Raw genomic sequence first — 18,270 nt, 5'->3', positions numbered from 1 at the left:
GGTCCAGTCGGTCACAGGTGTTCTTCCTGCTTTGACCCTCAGATGCAGAACTGGAAGGACAGCACAGACTCACCAAAGTCAGAAAAATGTTCGGTTCTCCTACGGTCGAGACAAAACTCTGGAGAACAGCTGACGTGTTTGAGACCACATGAATCCTAATCAGTTACCTCCTTCTGTCCGTAGAGAACACCCGCCAGAGCTCGCTTTGACTTCAGAGCAGAAACCTTAAAGTAAGTAGAAATGATCAGAATGCTGGTTTAATGGAGCAGGATCCTCCCGTCACACTGAAGCCATAGTCTGAGCTGTACCTGTGTTGGTTTGGGTAATGATCCATGTGTGAAAGAACCTCTGCAAGAAGAACGCATCTCAGTGAACGGAGTGATGAGGAGGACACAGACGATGGACAAACACAGAGCTACATCCAAAAATCTAAAGTCCAAGCATCCAAACACATTTCAAATACGTTTACTTCATCTTTTGTAAAAGAAATGTTCCTCCTTTGACCCCTGCCCTGGAGAACTGAAGCCTAAAAGCTGTACGCTGATGACATTGTCCTCCTAAGCAAGGCATCCGCCTGTGAACCTCTTTCAGCGACTGCTACAGTCAGACCTTTACTGCTGTTCTGTTGCAGTGAAAAGACCCAACAACACTTTATGAATGTGTTCTTGAGAACATTATAGTAGTTTCTTTCATACTGCGGTACTACTTATACATTTATCTAAAACGTTCCCACAGAGAAACGGTATAATCAAGAGTGAATAGAAACATCACATGAAAAATTCCTAATGATTGATTTTCTGAAACTGAAATGCATTTTTTAACCACTTCTATCTTTTAAGGGAATTACCGTTTCAGAAGGGAGACATCGTCTACATCATTCGCCAAGTGGATCAGAACTGGTATGAAGGTGAACATCACGGAAGAGTCGGGATTTTCCCTCGAAGCTACGTTGAGGTTGGTCCTGCCTTCTCGCTAACATTTGTTCTGGAATATTCTGCGCTCCCTTGTTTTTTAAGCATCTCATGAGGCTGTTACATTTTTCTGAATCTCACCCCCCCCCCCCCCCCCTTCTGCACAGCTGCTCCCCCCCACAGAGAAAGCCCAGCCCAAGAAAAGCGCTCCGGTTCAGGTGCTGGAGTACGGCGAGGCCGTCGCTCGCTTCAACTTTGCAGGAGACACCGTGGTGGAGATGTCCTTCAGGAAGGTTTGGACCTCAGATCCCGTCCTCGTCTTCGTCCCGTCCTTCTGCACGCCTCCGTCCTCCAACCTTTCCTGTTCTTCACGTCAGGGCGAGCGAATCACGCTGATCCGGAGAGTCGATGAGAACTGGTACGAAGGCAAGATTTCTGGCACCAATCGGCAAGGCATCTTCCCCGTCACCTATGTGGACGTGCACAAGCGGCCGCGGGTTAAGAACGGCGTGGAGTATCCCGACCCGCCTGTCAGCCACTCCCCACAGCGAAGCACCAACGCCTCCCCCCAGGTAACGGCCCGCCCTCACACAGGTGTGGCGGTGTGGATGCTGGAGGCGGAGCATCTGCTGTCTCCGATTCATCGAGAGCTTCGTGTCTGAAGGATGTTTGTCACCGTTTTGTCCTAAACTTCCTGTCTCTCATTTCTGGCTCCTCCCCCCTCAGCCTCCAAAGCTGTACCCCAATCGTCTGACCACCTCCCCCCTGCCCCTCCCTCGTTCTGCCCGCCGCTCAGTTTCTCCTGAGGTCCACGCCGTCTCCTCCGAGTGGATCTCCCTGACTGTGGGAGGCGGGAGTCCCCCTGCGGCCCCCACCCCTCCTCTGCCACCGCTCCCCACCGTCTCTTACCGTTGTGGCGAATACCTGCCCCCCCCCTTCACCGGCAGCCCGCACTGCATCTCCCCCATGATCTCACCGTCTGCCTCTCCTCTGCCCCCGCCGTACCCACCCCGGCCCAGCTCTGCCACTCCCTTCCTTACATTCACCCCACCCCAGGGGCAGGACTTGCTGTCCTGTCGCTCCCCCCACCTGTCGCGCAGCGTGAGCCCCTCAGGCGAGCTGTTGCTGGAGGGCTGGCTGAGGGGGGAGAAGGAGCTGACAGAGGGCGAATGCTCTGAGGGGGACGGGGGCCGAGCTGCCCGGGGGAGCTGGCGGAATAGCCCTGCAGAGGTATCTCCTGCATGGTGTTTGGTTGGACTTCAGGACGCGTGCCACTAACTGTGAAGGGGCTCCACCCACCAGAGGAGCGCTGTGGTTGCAGGACCACGCATGTTGTGTGCATCACTAACACGCCACGGGTCCGTGTTTGTGTGATCTTGCAGCTGCTTTCAGGTTTCTGTGCCAATGAAGGGCAATAACTGGAGGGACTTCCCCATTTCACTGGTGACGGGGGGCCGTGACCTGGCTCCTGTTGTGACCCTAAAGACGTCTGCATGAATATTTACAGCAGTTGTCATTGAGCTTCATATGGAAGTTCGCGCCTTCTCCATGCAGAGCTGAGATTTTCTGAGAAATCTCCAAATTGAGGGTTTGAGACACTTTTACAGACGATTCAGTCCAGAAAACCAGAAAAAACAAAGTTTCATTTCGTCACTGATATCTGCTGTAATGTTTGGGTATCCATGAACGTCCACAAAAGTTGCGTGTGTTTTCTGGCATGGAGGGACTGATCTTAGATCTCATGTTACTTTGTTGTCACGTCAGCGTGGCTCTGCATGCATGGACGCGTGTGACAGATCACATGCTTCTGCAGCATGAAAGTTTATTTAGGTCATTTGACATTTTTATTAGGGAGGATTTGTGGATTTAACATGTTGGCTTCTGTTTCAGACACGGGTGCAGGATCTAAATCCCCTCCTACAGCAGAAAACAGCCTGAAGGAGAAAGCTCTTATTTTGAAAAGCCTGTTTTGTTTTTGTTTTGCAGTTTGTTAAAAATGAAGCCGACCTTGACGGGCGGAACTCCAGAAGCCCTGTGATGCTTTTTGACATCCAAGACAACAACAACGTGAACTCGTTTGCGGTAAGTTTGGGAGAAAGAATCGTTCAGAGCAAGATGGTCGTCTGTGTGTCACTTTAACTCCGCCCACCACTGAGTTTGATTGAACTCCATTGTCTTTAACACCTGGAGATCCTTAACTTATGACATTTTGGAACTTCAAAATATTTTTTCTGAACTTACAAAAGTACCTCTGATGGTGCACGTTCAGACTAATCACCTCCTCTGATGGTGCACGCTGTGGCTGATCACCTCCTCTGATGGTGCACGCTCAGACTAATCACCTCCTCTGATGGTGCACGCTCAGACTAATCACCTCCTCTGATGGTGCACGCTGTGGCTGATCACCTCCTCTGATTGTGCACGTTCAGTCCGATCACCTCCTCAGATGGTGCACACTCAGACCGATCACCTCCTCTGATGGTGCACGCTCAGACCGATCACCTCCTCTGATGGTGCACGTTGAGACTGATCACCTCCTCTGATGGTGCACGTTGAGACCGATCACTTCCTCTGATGGTGCACGTTGAGACTGATCACCTCCTCTGATGGTGCACGCTGAGACTGATCACCTCCTCTGATGGTGCACGTTGAGACCGATCACCTCCTCTGATGGTGCACGTTGAGACTGATCACCTCCTCTGATGGTGCACACTCAGACCGATCACCTCCTCTGATGGTGCACGTTGAGACCGATCACCTCCTCTGATGGTGCACACTCAGACTGATCACCTCCTCTGATGGTGCACGTTCAGACTAATCACCTCCTCTGATGGTGCACACTCAGACTGATCACCTCCCTCTGATGGTGCACGCTGTGGCTGATCACCTCCTCTGATGGTGCACGTTCAGACCGATCACCTCCTCTGATGGTGCACGTTCAGACCGATCACCTCCTCTGATTGTGCACGTTCAGACCGATCACCTCCTCTGATGGTGCACGTTGAGACCGATCACCTCCTCTGATGGTGCACACTCAGACTGATCACCTCCTCTGATGGTGCACGTTCAGACTAATCACCTCCTCTGATGGTGCACACTCAGACTGATCACCTCCCTCTGATGGTGCACGCTGTGGCTGATCACCTCCTCTGATGGTGCACGTTCAGACCGATCACCTCCTCTGATGGTGCACGTTCAGACCGATCACCTCCTCTGATGGTGCACGTTCAGACCGATCACCTCCTCTGATGGTGCACGTTCAGACTAATCACCTCCTCTGATGGTGCACACTCAGACTGATCACCTCCCTCTGATGGTGCACGCTGTGGCTGATCACCTCCTCTGATGGTGCACGTTCAGACCGATCACCTCCTCTGATGGTGCACGTTCAGACCGATCACCTCCTCTGATGGTGCACGTTCAGACCGATCACCTCCTCTGATGGTGCACGCTGTGGCTGATCACCTCCTCTGATGGTGCACGTTCAGACCGATCACCTCCTCTGATGGTGCACATTCAGACCGATCACCTCCCTCTGATGGTGCACGTTCAGACCGATCACCTCCTCTGATGGTGCACGTTGAGACCGATCACCTCCTCTGATGGTGCACGTTCAGACCGATCACCTCCCTCTGATGGTGCACGTTCAGACTAATCACCTCCTCTGATGGTGCACACTCAGACTGATCACCTCCCTCTGATGGTGCACGCTGTGGCTGATCACCTCCTCTGATGGTGCACGTTCAGACCGATCACCTCCTCTGATGGTGCACGTTCAGACCGATCACCTCCTCTGATGGTGCACGTTGAGACCGATCACCTCCTCTGATGGTGCACGTTCAGACCGATCACCTCCCTCTGATGGTGCACGTTCAGACCGATCACCTCCTCTGATGGTGCACGCTGTGGCTGATCACCTCCTCTGATGGTGCACGTTCAGACCGATCACCTCCTCTGATGGTGCACGTTGAGACCGATCACCTCCTCTGATGGTGCACGTTCAGACCGATCACCTCCCTCTGATGGTGCACGTTCAGACCGATCACCTCCTCTGATGGTGCACGCTGTGGCTGATCACCTCCTCTGATGGTGCACGTTCAGACCGATCACCTCCTCTGATGGTGCACGTTGAGACCGATCACCTCCTCTGATGGTGCACGTTGAGACCGATCACCTCCTCTGATGGTGCACGTTCAGACCGATCACCTCCTCTGATGGTGCACGTTGAGACCGATCACCTCCTCTGATGGTGCACGTTCAGACCGATCACCTCCCTCTGATGGTGCACGTTCAGACCGATCACCTCCTCTGATGGTGCACGCTGTGGCTGATCACCTCCTCTGATGGTGCACGTTCAGACCGATCACCTCCTCTGATGGTGCACGTTGAGACCGATCACCTCCTCTGATGGTGCACGTTCAGACCGATCACCTCCCTCTGATGGTGCACGTTCAGACCGATCACCTCCTCTGATGGTGCACGCTGTGGCTGATCACCTCCTCTGATGGTGCACGTTCAGACCGATCACCTCCTCTGATGGTGCACGTTGAGACCGATCACCTCCTCTGATGGTGCACGTTGAGACCGATCACCTCCTCTGATGGTGCACGTTCAGACCGATCACCTCCTCTGATGGTGCACGTTGAGACCGATCACCTCCTCTGATGGTGCACGTTCAGACCGATCACCTCCTCTGATGGTGCACGTTGAGACCGATCACCTCCTCTGATGGTGCACACTCAGACTGATCACCTCCTGAACTAATCTTTCATATTTCTCCTCTTCATGCCTCCTCCTGGCGTCCGGCCTGCTCATCCCTCTTTTCCTTTGGCTCCTTTACGTTTATCTGGTTTCTAACGGATCTTTTCTGCCTTTCCATTTACTGGACCCACCCGCCTACTCCAACGATCACCTCCCCTCTAACCCCCCACCTCCTAACTCTCCACCTCGGCCTCCTTCTGGACTCAATGTGTGCCTGAAACTACCCCTAGGAGGCCGTATGTAATGAGATCTTGAATATAGCTGAGACCTCGGTGAGGTACTGCAGCACCCTGTCCCACCCCCACAATGACTCTGTGCACAGACTGCACCCCCACCCCAGTAAACCGTCTCTCATCATTTCCCAGCAACCCCAGTCCCACAGCAGCAGCCCAGAGCCCGGCCGCCTCAGCTGTGGAATGTGAGTCACCTTTGGTTGGGATTATTTCTCTGCCACTCTGAGCTTCACACACTGACAAGCTCATTCTCCTGTGCTCCTTCTCCTGTGCTCCTCCTGTGCTCCTCCAGCTTCCAAGCCTTGTACAGTTACGTGCCACAGAACGATGACGAGCTGGAGCTGCAGGAAGGAGATCTGGTCAGCGTGATGGAGAAGTGTGATGATGGCTGGTTTGTCGGTAAGGTCTGCAGATCTCCTTTCCCGTCTTCCAGACCTCCTTTCTGTTCCTCAGTTGTTTGTTTTTCCTCCTCAGGAACATCCAAGAGGACAAAGCAGTTCGGGACTTTTCCTGGGAATTACGTGAAGGAGGTGAAACTGTAACTTTGGGGAGTCCTCGCCACCACGCTCGGCCGTGTCTGGGGGCGTGATCAGACCGGCTGGGGTTTGTCCGCCTGCGCATGGAAAAGACTGGAGCTCACTGAACTGCACACAGCACTCCATCTCCATGACTCTAGGAATTCCCCCTGGAATGCTCTGGTGTTGCACAAATGTTGTCTCCAGTTTGTCCCATAATGCCTTAGGGTGGGGGTAGCAGAGCAGAGACCTTTACCTGAAGGGGACTGTGGAGGAAGATTTCCTGGTGACATCAGACACTTTGAGAAACTGAAAGAGTTTAACATAAATGATGAAACAGAAGAAGCTGGACCTCTCCACGTGAAATTAGCTTCCAAAAGTGAAGTTCCCGTGTTTGGATGAGCTCTTTTAGATCTGTCAGATGAATGGACTCAGAGCGTGAGACCCCTCAAACCTTCAGGAAGTGCTCTGATGCAGCAGCTGCTTTTCTGCAGCCTGACTCTGCAGCCCTCTGTGCTTCACTGCTCTTGTCATTTCCATCCGAAGGTCTTCCTGCCGTTTTCCTGCAGTCCACTGCACAGATGCAGACACCAGTGTTTGCTGTTTTTCCACAGCACGCGTGTGGAGCATGATGCATGTCACGTGATCATGCTCCTTCTTTAGGTCCACAAACTTCTTATCTGATCTTTTTCGCCCGTTTTGTCGGCAAAATAAAGTGTGCTGCTGACGCCTTTAAGCTATCTGATGGCGGCTGCCCGCTCCAGCACAGCAGACAGGCGTGGTAGCTCTGGACTTCCTGTTAGGTTATTCAGGAGGGTTCTGTACGAGATCTAAGAGGAGCCTAATCCATGATGGCAGTTTTACTAAAAACCAGCGAGGAAGATTCTGATTCTACCTTTCTGACATTTGAACCTAAATGACCTCATAATAAGAGGTCAACAAAAACACAGCACACAGTCAAAAGCAGAGACACAATCATCAAAAGAGCGGGAAGAACCACCTCGTCTAACTCTAGAAACTACGAGTTCTTTTAGTCCTAAATTCAATGGAATGGGAACTGCAGTTCCCCTATGTCCTCCTGTGACCTTCTATGTCCTCCTGTGACCTTCTATGTCCTCCTGTGTCCTCCTGTGACCTTCTATGTCCTACTGTGACCTTCTATGTCTTCCTGTGACCTTCTATGTCCTCCTGTGACCTTCTATGTCCTTCTGTGACCTTCTGTGTCCTCCTGTGACCTTCTGTGTCCTCCTGTGACCTTCTATGTCCTCCTGTGACCTTCTATGTCCTTCTGTGACCTTCTGTGTCCTCCTGTGACCTTATATGTCCTCCTGTGACCTTCTATGTCCTCCTGTGTCCTCCAATGACCTTCTGTGTCCTCCTACGTCCTCCTATGACCTTCTATGTCCTCCTGTGTCCTCCTGTGACCTTATATGTCCTCCTGTGACCTTCTATGTCCTCCTGTGTCCTCCAATGACCTTCTGTGTCCTCCTACGTCCTCCTATGACCTTCTGTGTCCTCCTGTGACCTTCTGAGTCCTCCTAAGTCCTCCTGTGTCCTCCTGCACCTCCATCCCATCATACCCAGTATTAGGCACCCCGTGTCAGATTAGAAACACCAAACTTTTTGTTTTTCTGAGCTTCTCTAACTCAAACTCTCCGTGGTCGTGGTCCTCTGCTCAGTAACCTTCAGGAACCAGACTCCTCCCACTGCTTGTTCGGACCCGAGTGTCTTTTCCAGTAAAGTCCACTGCAGCTCTGAGAAACCCTGCAGAGATCTGCAGAACTGATCCTAGCATGGTGGTGAGCGTTCCCTAAAGTGTACCCCCTTCTGATTGACTGATGGTCTTTCTGGTGGGACTTGTGTTCAGCTTTCTCTGTTGGCTCAGTGTTAGCTTAGGCTGCTGATCAGGCCGGACCGGGCCGGCGTTTAGAGGCAGGTAGCCTGCAAGTTAAACTAAGCGTTTAGTCTAACTCAGTCCAATCAGTGTTTCCTCATCTCAGCAGCTGCTGCTTCATCAGGGGTTTCCTCGTCTTCGTGTGTTTTCTTAGTGAAAGCGGTCATGTGACCCACTGGGATGTTGTGCACAGCAAGCAGACGTGTTTGGTTCCACAGCAGCAGCTTCCACGTGGTGCAACTCGCTGCTCTGAAACACTGAACGTCTCTCTGCTAAACTGCACAAAAAAGCTTTTATTTGACTAAATATATATGAAGATAAAATAACAAACTGTTCCATAAACATGAAGGGATGAATGTACAGGAATGTGATGCTAATCTGCGTCATCTGGAAGTAACCTGCAGACTTTCAGAAGTGGCACAAGAAGGAATGTAAATATGTAAAATAGAGTCGGCGTCAGACTCTGAGCCTGCAGGAGTCGTGGTGAAGCACAGCAAAGCTCTGACACACGTCAACACAGCGCTGCCATTTCAGAGGATGCCTTATCTTACACTCAACATTGTGCCTCATCATGTTTTTTTTCTAAATATCTTCATAACATTATTTATGTATCAGTGTTTTTCTGTTAATCCTAATCCACATGATGGCAGATTAGAGTCTGTCCGTGTTCATGTAGCTACGAGTGACGCGTTGCTTCAGCGTGATGGTTCTAAATCCTGATGTTGGACTGATGAGACGCTCAACCTGCAGCAGGTTTGGTTTGGCTGCTTCTCTTTGCAGTGCCGTTTCACTGATAATCCTTCGCTGTTATGCAATATTTAATAAACTGTTTCAAACTCTGCTCTGGTCTGCTGGGATGTTTGGGGTCCTGCTGGGAGGTTTGGGAGCAGCATCCAGGCTTGGAGCAGGCTCTGGGAGAACTCATGGACCTCTGCGAGGAGCTGCTGAAGGAGATAGATCTGCTTGTGGGGTCTTTGCAGAGCAAACAGCAGCAGAGCAGATGATCTCATGCACGTTGAAAAAAAGAGGGCTGGGCTTCCTGCAGCGCGTGCGCTGGGGCGCGTGCGCTGCTGCTTTCAGCAGGAATTTGGGTTTTTGGGAGCGGCGCATTCCACATCCTGGGATTTTAAGCTCTACCATATAAGGTAAGGTGCACATAACAGAGTGACGTCACGGGGGGGTTGATGCTCTTCAAACAAACTATGGATATCAGAAGAGATCGTGAAAAGTGAAGAGTATCCACTGTGTTTGGTTTTCAAAGAACCAGCTGTTGCTGACCTCAATGTTCAGCAGGTATTTCCGCCAGGATCACCTGGTTAATGAAAAGATGACGTCATGCTTAAACTAGTCCATGTTTACCAGAAGTAGGTGCAGCTGACGGATCGAATATTCATAAAGATCTCTCCCACAAGTGTTTGCACTGCTTGCCAGTAAATCCTCAGATTTTGTTTGTTTGTTTGTTTGTTTGTTTGTTTGCTCTGATGAAGAGCCAGAAGAAGTTGTAGAATCACGTGACCACACTTCAAAGCCTAGCAGTTCTTGTAGTGAGCGCTCTTCTCAATCCACGATCTTCGTCCGGTGGTTATCGGACCGGAAGCGTCCCGGCGGTTCGTCCCCCCCCCGCCGGTGGCTCCAGCAGACCGAGCGGCTGGCAGCGGACGGACGGCAGTGCGGCAGCAGCGATGCCTCTCCGGGTGGTGATTCAGGGTCCCGGGCCCTGGGGCTTCCGGCTGGTGGGGGGGAAAGACTTCGAGCAGCCGCTCGCTATTTCGCGGGTAAGTCGGTTTCCGGTTGTCCGCGTCAACCGGTACCGTTTAGTCTGCTCGGGAAGTAAGTTAGCCCCGGAATAACGGGAGGGTAAGCGCGCGCGCTCCTCTGTTGCCCTAGTTAGCCTTTGAGGTGCGTTCACGTACCGCTTGGACTGTTTCCAAGCGGTACCAAAGAACTTTTCAGAGGATTTCGAGTTCTGGGTATTTTTTATTTTTCACTTTCGTCGTGAGTGGATGTTAAAAACGGAAGTTCCGCGCTTCAGCCCGCCAGGTGATTTCTCCATTTCTGATGGTTCCAGTTGTCGTCTTTTATTTTGAAGGAGGATTCTGTCCTGTGGGTCAGAGCCTGGTTTCAGGTCCACATCCTGTCTGCTCCTGCTGCTCCTTTAAGTTGTTCCTGTTCTCCAGCAGAACATCCACCACGAGCCCCTTTAAAAGAGCGTGGGGTGTTATGACGTCATATCACTGCTCTCTTCCTGTGAAGTTCTTTTTCATGTGTTCCTATGAAGTTCTGTGCTCGAGTGGAGGCGGTTCTGGTCAGGAACCTCCCAGCATCTCCTGGTGGATCTGCTGTCTCCAGCTCATCTGGAAGCTCCAGAGGAACCGGCTGTTCAGGCAGTAGTCTTCTGTGTTGGTCACGCGTGTCGTCTGCGTTGGTCACGCGTGTCGTCTGTGTGAGTCACGCGTGTCGTCTGTGTTGGTCACGCGTGTCGTCTGCGTGTCTCAGGTCAACACAGGAAGCAAAGCAGCCCAGGCCAACCTGTGCATTGGTGACATCATCCTGGCGATCGACGGAGAACCCACAGACAACATGACTCACCTGGAGGCTCAGAACAAGATCAAGGCTTGTGGCGATGAAATGGTGCTCTCCGTGGACAGGTACGCGTGGCGGCATGTCAGGGGGAGGGGCGGGGCCATGTGAGGAAGGCGCGCTGCAGCGTGCTGAAAGGACTGAAGGTTTCTTTGTCCTGAGCAAACCTGCAGAGGAGGTGGTGCCTTCAAAGACGTGGCGGAGCAAAGCCGCTGAGGGGATCATACGTGTGATGTTGGACGTGTGTTCTGGTTCTGAAGGTTCTTTCCCTCTCTGCCCCTCAGGTCAGAGGCCAAGCTGTGGTCGCCGCTCTCCGCTGACGAAGGGAAGTCTCATCCCTACAAGATGAATCTGGCATCAGAGCCGCGGGTGGGTGTCCGCCCCTCCCAGCTCGCCGTCATGTAGAGGAAGCCGTTCGGCTCTTCAGGTCGTGCTTGCAAAGACTTGTGGGGGATTTTTGTGTTGCTGCCAGCAGTGAAGTCACTGTTTGCTGTGCAGCGGGCCGTTTCCTAGGAGACGCTGGTTTATCAGCCGTGACGCAGCCTCAGATCCCGGGCTGGGACGTTCAGGCCCACAAATGAAAACAGGCGGTCCGTGTGTCTGTGCGCCCCGCCTCACGCGTGTACGTCTGGTAAACGCACCTTCAGCCCGTCACGCCTCAGACCTTTGCTCCTCTGGATGCTCACATGGCTCCAGTCTAAGGCGCTGGGGGCGTGGCCTATTTGTGAAGGTATTTTCATCTTCCCGCTTGCTGGGGTTCTGGTTCTGGTTCTGTTTATTTATTTTATTTCATTTCCTCCCAACAACAACAACAGAAGGTGGAATAAGAAGCAAAGGGACAGACGTGGGTTCTGTGTTGACGGTTCTGACTTGGACTTGATTCCTTTATTCATGAGTTACTGAGCTGACTTGGTTTCTGCTTTAGGTCGCTCCACTTCACGTTGAACTGAAGCATCTTTCTGTTGTTTTTGTTCTGAATTTTGGCAAAAGAAATGTTCCGATCCTTTTAAATGAGAAAGACTTTGTTTAAATCTTCTTTGTTTTGTGGCAGACGGTTCTGATTTATGGACCATCTCTCAAATCCTTTGATCAACATTTACTGATTTGCCGCTTCTGCCTGATTTCATTCTTTAATCCTTTTGTAGAACAAACGGGTCTAAAGTTGGTTTCCAGGTGTTTCCCTAAATTCCACTGCAGTGGTTGGATGTGGAGTTCCACAGGGCTTTGCTCTCCACACCTTTATCAACCCAGGCGATGCTTCATCACAGCTTCCTTCACTCTGCCTGTTTGACACTATTTCCAGGGAATCTGTTGCTAAGTATCATGGAGGATGTTTTCAGTGATCATTTATTTACTTTAAACTACGGTTTCCATTTGTTCTACATGATGTCCTTCATGAAAACTGTTGTTTTGTCAGCTAATAAGAACATTGGGGACTTTGGGATGCACTAGCATCACCTATTAAATGGCTTTGGTCCTGGGACGGACCCTGGTGGGACCCCACATGTGACAGGTGTCACTCATCTGTGGTCTGCTGTTTGAAGGGTTTCCCCTCTGATGTCGTAGTTCTGGAGCTGCGGTACATGGTGGTTTGTTCATAGACATGTATGGAAATGAAGGGTTTGTTCAGGTAAATGCATCAGTGAAGATGCTGAGATTCCCTCCTAAATCCATCTGACGCACGTTTGAATCCGCTGCGTGTCAAGCTCCCGGCTGAAGCTGCATGTTTGAATCGCTGTAGGAAAACTGAACCCCGCCTTCTTCTTTCAGGAGGTGAAACACATTGGCTCCACCCACAACAGGAGCGCTTTGCCTTTTGCTGGCTTTGGCCCCAAAGTGGTGACCAACCAGTACAACAGTCCGTCTGGTCTGTACTCGTCAGACAACATCAGGGACTTGGACTCTGCTGTGGACGCCGTGCAGACCATGACCGTATCAGGAGAACCCAGCAGGTCGGTGCTGCAGACGCGGAGGTTTGGGCTCCTGCTGGACCCCTTTGGCTACGTTTAGTGCAGGGTCATGGAGGAGGGCGTGTCCGCCTGGGGCTGGACGGGCTTCAGACTCAGACTCTGGACCAAAGCAGCTGTTTTCTTCTGAGCGGAGGGAGGCGGACCCCACGCCGCTCCAGCTCAGTCACTCGGTTCTGGTCATCTCAGGAACCACACGTCTGCTCTTCCTGCAAAGATTCAGATCCTGCAGGAGACATCAGAACCTTCCTGCGGTTCAGCTCAGACTGACTGTGAAGCAGAACCTGCAGCAGGAACTTCCTGTCTGCGTTCAGCATCTTTCAGTTCAGCAGCGAGTTTTTCAAACCGCTTTTATCAGGTTTGCAATCAAATCATAAGCAGCAGTTTATGAAACGCTTTATGTTTAAGAAATACTTAGTTTTTCTGCTGAGGATTTCTTTACATTAAGATAAATCATCTTTACATTAGAAATGTTTAGCTCACAAATTCTCCTTTTGGCGGACACATTTTAGTTTCTTCTAGTCGTAGTTTAGGTTTGACTTTTATTTCATCCAAGTCCTGATAAAAGACGAATTTCAAAATAAAACGATTCGGATGAAAACCAAAAGCACATCTCAGCTTCTAGAACTCGTCCCGTGTTTCTCATGGAGTCTCTGCGGCGCCGTTTTCCGTCCAGCAGCGGCGCCGTTTTCCGCCTCCTGGACGTCAGCTGAAATCTCTCTGGTATTGTCTGGCAGAGCTCCTTCGGATCCGTCTGCTGCAGCGACGAGGCCGGCCGTCACCGCCGGTTCTGAAGTCTACAAGATGCTGCAGGAGAACCAGGAGTCGGACGAGCCGCCGCGGCAGTCCGCCTCCTTCAAGGTGCTGCAGGAAATTCTGGAGACGGGTGAGGCGGTGTTCTGGTGTTGGTCGTGAACGCCTGCAGGGTGATGGCCCACGCGTTTACTGAGCCGCTGATGCCCCGCCCACACGCCTCTGTGTTTGTCTGGTTCTGTGAAGGTGATGCAGACAAACCGTCGGGCTTCAGGAGCGTGAAGGCCCCCACCACAAAGATCGGCTCCTCCATGGGAAACGCAGAGAAGTTACCCGTCTGTGACAAATGCGGATCGGGGATCGTGTGAGTATTCTGCACCTCAGTTCTGCTGCTCAACGTCCACAGAACCTCTGTTTGGACCCATCCAGCACCTGGTGCTGTCCGCTGCTCCACAGCGCCACCTCCTGGTGGCACGTCAACCACACCCAAGCTCCGATTTTACATTCACGGCTGGTTATTCTCTAGGATCTTTTATAGATAGAATTTATTTCCAGACTCGTAGTCCAATCACTAAAAATGAGTCCACAGACCCACACAACCACAGACTCACACAACCACAGAACCACAGACCCACACAACCACAGACCCACACAACCACTGATCCACACAACCACTGATCCACACAACCACAGACTCACACAACCACAGAACCACAGACCCACACAACCACTGATCCACACAACCACACAACCACAGACCCACACAACCACAGACCCACACAACCACACAACCACAGACCCACACAACCACAGACCCACACAACCACAGAACCACAGACCCACACAACCACAGACCCACACAACCACAGACCCACACAACCACAGACCCACTCCACTAATTTATATTTCACCACCGGTTCTAGATTTATCTTTAATGTTCACCTTTGGAAACATTTGCTGAGAAAGTTTGGGGACAGAAGCTTGACGAGCAGATCCTCGTTTCCTGCAGGACGTAAGTCTCTGTTCACTTTGTTTGATGGGTCAGACAGAACCAGGACTCCCCTCAGAACCAGGAGCCACCTTATGTTTTCTGGCCTTTGAGAGTCTGTCGCCTCCTTGTGGCTAAATGAAGGAGGTTCCAGAATCTTCTCTAGAAGTTCTGCGTCCAGATTCCCATCCTGAAACTTTCTCTCTGATGTTTGTGCTCCGTCACTTAATGTGATCCAACAGATGTTTGGATCATTTCATACTCCATCCTTATATCTGCGTCCCCGGTGTGCATGCTGGGATGTAAATGTCCCAGCATGCACCAGTCTGAGGTTTTGAAGAGGCCTCGCTTAACCAGACCTTTGTTCTTCAGGGGGATGGTGGTGAAGCTGAGGGACAAGTTTCGCCACCCTGAGTGCTACACGTGCACGGACTGCGACATCAACCTCAAGCAGAAAGGCCATTTCTTTGTGGAGGATCAGATCTACTGTGAGAAGCATGCACGAGAGCGAGTGACCCCCCCTGAGGGCTACGACGTGGTCACTGTCTTCCCTAAGTAGTCTTCCTCTGCTGGGACCGGCCTCGGACCATAGATCTCCAGAACATTTCCTCCAGCGGGACGGACGCTCTGCCACATCTAGTCTGCTTTTGCACATCTAGTATGGATGCTCTACGTTCTGTGTATTCAGTCATAAAGGAAACGGCGCTTTATAATCACAACTTTTCTACTTTGATACGTTAATACAGAAAAAGAGGAGAAATGTTTTTGACCTTCTTTGCCAAATAAATCCTTCAGATGAAAGCGGATCGAGTCTTTAAGTTCTTCTGAAATATTCTGAGACAGAGATGAAGGTTCTGATTAAAAGGTTCTGTTTGAACTAAAGCCTCTTCCTGTCACGTGACCACAGGTGATTGTCACCTGAGAACCTCCAATGTCCATTTTTAATGTTTGTCTATAAGATAGATCACCTTTGACCTTCAGAAAGCCAAGTATTTCCGGCATCCACGCCACTACAGACAGACCGGAAGTGTGAAGTGACGGGGAAGACTGAGGGCGCGCGGCAGTCCAGGTGATCTGCAGAGCAGGTAGAGTCAGAGGATCCGCCCCAGGGCTCTCCGGAGGACGCAGAGTCCCAGTCTGAGCAGGCGCTGGCCGGACTCCTCGGCCCTGACCCCCCCGGCGGCTGCTGCTCCGGGCGCACGTGGTGGTCGACCATCCGCAGGGTCTCGGTCAGAGCCCAGATGTAATTGCGCGCGAAACGCAGCGTCTCTATTTTGGTCATCTTGGCGTCGTCGGGCAGCGCCGGCAGGATTGTCCGCAGCGCGTCCAGAGCGCAGTTCAGGTTGTGCATCCGGTGGCGCTCTCGGTCGTTGGCCTTCACCCTGCGCCTGCCGCGCGCCTCACCTCTCGGTCTGGAAAATTTGAAGGTCGTGATGTTTCCAAACGGCGGTTTGTGAGGTGAGTCTGCGCTGGAGCTCAAAGCAGGACCAGCAGCTTCTCTGAGGACATCCTGCTCCGCCTTTGGATGAATTCCGCTGCGCGTCTCTGACTCTTGCAGGTCATCAGAGGCGCTCCTGATTCTGGGAGGCATCCTGGGAAGGTTTTAATCACAAAGATGGCTCACTGTCATAAAGATCCTTTCAATGTTTCACAGGAATTATTAAAATGTTCAAGTTTAAAAAGTTCCAAGACTCAGAGACCGGTGTTCGTGTCTCAGGCTGCGCATCTGTCCTTTGCATCAGATGCGTAAAGCTCCGCGGGATGAATTTCTTTGCACTTACGTTTGCTCTGGTGACAGGTGAGGCGGCGAGGGGGAGACAGACAGCCGTCCTGAGGCGCTGATGCAGCTGAGGGTAAAGGATGGATGCGCATCCCTGTCTCTTTATATGGCCTTTATCTTATCTTCTGGGCAGCGGACGCCTGAATCAACAGCGTCCGTTAATGGCCAATGGGCTGCAGGCAGCGCAGACCCCCCCCCCACACACACACACACACACACGCCCCCGCTCTCCGTTTTTTCAGCCTTTGTAGTTTTTGTGTCATGCTTTGGCTGTGCAGTCGCACAACACCAACAGTGTCTTTGTTGCCTCCTGCAGATTCGTTTCTTCTGTGAGGAAGGTCGCGTTTGGACAAATTTCTAAAAAAAAATCCGAATGAGAGGATTTGTTCTGCGCCTTAGGCCCCGCTGCCGCTTCATGACTCTTACCGTTTTCTGCTTTGAAGAATCAATGCTGGGGCTGAAATGACCTTTCAGAGGGGTGAAGGGTCATGGAGCTGACTTTTCTGAAGCCAGGAGCCAAAATCAGGCGCTAAAATGTCAGATTTCTATGAAGTGACGTGGCGTGTGCGATCTAAAAATGACCTGGAACATCCTCAGATGAAAGGTGCATTTTCCTTTGTCCTGTTTGTTGGTCTCATGAAGTAAACGTTTCTTGGCAGACTGCGCCTTTAAATTCAAATTTTGATTTTACTCACAAGTGTGGAACCTTAAATGATTTCTAAAACAGTTGGGTTATCATAAGAACCTCCAAAATATGAGTTTTCCACCGAAAATGTGTCGTTTTCTTCACATTAAAATACATCTAATGTCCCATTTTACGCATGTTTGGGCACAAACCATCCGTGGAGTTCATGGAAGTTTCTGCTTCAGATGAACTCCAGAAACTCCACCTGATTAAGACTGACATTTAATTAAATGTGTGAGCAGTTGAATACATCTTAGCTATACAGTCCTGTGGACTCGAGTGTTGGTGCGCATTTTATAGCCCAAAGCTCCGCATTTCGGAGAAAGACAATTACGCACGAGGGCAGCTCTCAGAGAGGATTAGATATGGAAAATCTGACTGTTTGAGTTGAAAGCACAAAATATGTTTTACCGTTCAGCACCAACAGAAGCCGGGATTCTGCTTTCATGTGAGCATATACCTGTGCGCCATGACATCTCCAAAATCCTTTCCATTACAGCCGCAACTCTGCGGCGCACCGACTTTTTTACAGCGTGCCTCGTCTTTTAAGTCGTTAAAGATTAGTAAAGTGGGTCAACAACCTGCAGACGCTTTCCAGCCTCAACGGGGGGGAGATGGTAAGTGTGCCGGAGCTCAAAGATGATTTACAATTACTGCCAAAGGATCACAAAAAGCTCTGCTTAACTTTCTGACTAAACACGCGCGTCTGGAAAACAGCGTGATAACCATATGCTTTCAATAAACTGGACAAATATACCCGTGAGATAGGAGATGGGGCCTCGATGTTGTAAAAGGCACAAAAAAGCAAACTAAATATTAAACTTTACAAATAATAATTGATGCCACATCTCTGTTTGGTGCATGAGCGCGGGCAGGTGCTGGTTTGAAGCCGTCTCCCCCTTGATTTTTATCAGGTTGCTGTAGAGTTCTGCTCATTATGCAAAGTGTGGGCAAACAGAAGCGGGCAGTTTCTGTGGACGAGGCCGATATCGGTGCAGACATGAACCGAGAAGCGATTTAACAATATTTAACAATAAACTGAGCAAGCTCTGCAGCAGGTGATACCTGCCCAGTGCTCCCGATTAAGACCTCCCCCGCTACTCCACTTTACTGTCTCTTCTGCTCATTTATGAAACCAAATCTATTTATTATTACTTTAGCAAACAGATGTACCAGGTGGGGCTTTATTTTCCCCTTTAGCTT

At 50.9% G+C, this 18,270-nt stretch overlaps 3 protein-coding genes across 13 annotated transcripts in view; 2 read left to right on the top strand and 1 right to left on the bottom strand.

Moving 5' to 3' along the window:
• Positions 1-9,155, top strand: part of LOC101173442 (sorbin and SH3 domain-containing protein 1) — a 36,504-nt gene extending 27,349 nt beyond the window's left edge. For all 9 annotated transcript variants that reach the window (XM_023963713.1, XM_023963712.1, XM_023963710.1 and 6 more), the window contains 9 exons: positions 184-230; positions 840-954; positions 1,079-1,204; positions 1,289-1,483; positions 1,638-2,141; positions 2,898-2,993; positions 6,038-6,090; positions 6,198-6,304; positions 6,380-9,155. In XM_023963713.1, the coding sequence (XP_023819481.1) occupies positions 184-230; positions 840-954; positions 1,079-1,204; positions 1,289-1,483; positions 1,638-2,141; positions 2,898-2,993; positions 6,038-6,090; positions 6,198-6,304; positions 6,380-6,447 (1,311 nt within the window). In that variant the 3' untranslated portion in view covers positions 6,448-9,155. The remainder of the gene's footprint in view (positions 1-183; positions 231-839; positions 955-1,078; positions 1,205-1,288; positions 1,484-1,637; positions 2,142-2,897; positions 2,994-6,037; positions 6,091-6,197; positions 6,305-6,379) is intronic.
• A 351-nt stretch (positions 9,156-9,506) lies between these two features.
• Positions 9,507-15,403, top strand: pdlim1 (PDZ and LIM domain 1). 3 transcript variants are annotated; one of them, XM_011484783.3, is made up of 7 exons: positions 9,507-10,089; positions 10,811-10,962; positions 11,179-11,263; positions 12,665-12,846; positions 13,599-13,747; positions 13,861-13,978; positions 14,975-15,403. In XM_011484783.3, exons 1-7 carry the CDS (start codon positions 9,997-9,999, stop codon positions 15,159-15,161), a joined length of 966 nt encoding a protein of 321 aa, XP_011483085.1. In that variant the 5' UTR covers positions 9,507-9,996; the 3' UTR covers positions 15,162-15,403. The 3 variants fall into 3 exon arrangements, with proteins under 3 accessions (XP_011483085.1, XP_020565468.1, XP_020565469.1); XM_020709809.2 differs by having other exon boundaries at positions 9,511-10,089; positions 10,593-10,962; XM_020709810.2 differs by having other exon boundaries at positions 9,511-10,354.
• Positions 15,404-15,506: 103 nt separating this feature from the next.
• On the bottom strand, positions 15,507-16,508 carry LOC110016562 (neurogenin-1-like). Its single transcript, XM_020709811.2, has one exon. It carries the CDS (start codon positions 16,191-16,193, stop codon positions 15,567-15,569), a length of 627 nt encoding a protein of 208 aa, XP_020565470.1. The 5' UTR covers positions 16,194-16,508; the 3' UTR covers positions 15,507-15,566.
• Between the last annotated feature and the right edge of the window lie 1,762 nt (positions 16,509-18,270).

The sequence above is a fragment of the Oryzias latipes genome, chromosome 15 (genome assembly GCF_002234675.1).
Source record: "Oryzias latipes chromosome 15, ASM223467v1".
NCBI lineage: Eukaryota > Metazoa > Chordata > Actinopteri > Beloniformes > Adrianichthyidae > Oryzias > Oryzias latipes.
This window is presented reverse-complemented; position numbering and strand designations above follow the sequence as displayed.

Excerpts from the sequence above, each read along its gene's own strand:
- LOC110016562 (XM_020709811.2), bottom strand. The coding sequence starts at position 16,193 with ATGCCTCCCAGAATCAGGAGCGCCTCTGATGACCTGCAAGAGTCAGAG.
- pdlim1 (XM_011484783.3), top strand. The coding sequence starts at position 9,997 with ATGCCTCTCCGGGTGGTGATTCAGGGTCCCGGGCCCTGGGGCTTCCGG. Across the intron at positions 12,847-13,598 it reads GTATCAGGAGAACCCAGCAG|AGCTCCTTCGGATCCGTCTG; the intron begins GTCGGTGCTGCA and ends ATTGTCTGGCAG. Across the intron at positions 13,748-13,860 it reads GCAGGAAATTCTGGAGACGG|GTGATGCAGACAAACCGTCG; the intron begins GTGAGGCGGTGT and ends GGTTCTGTGAAG.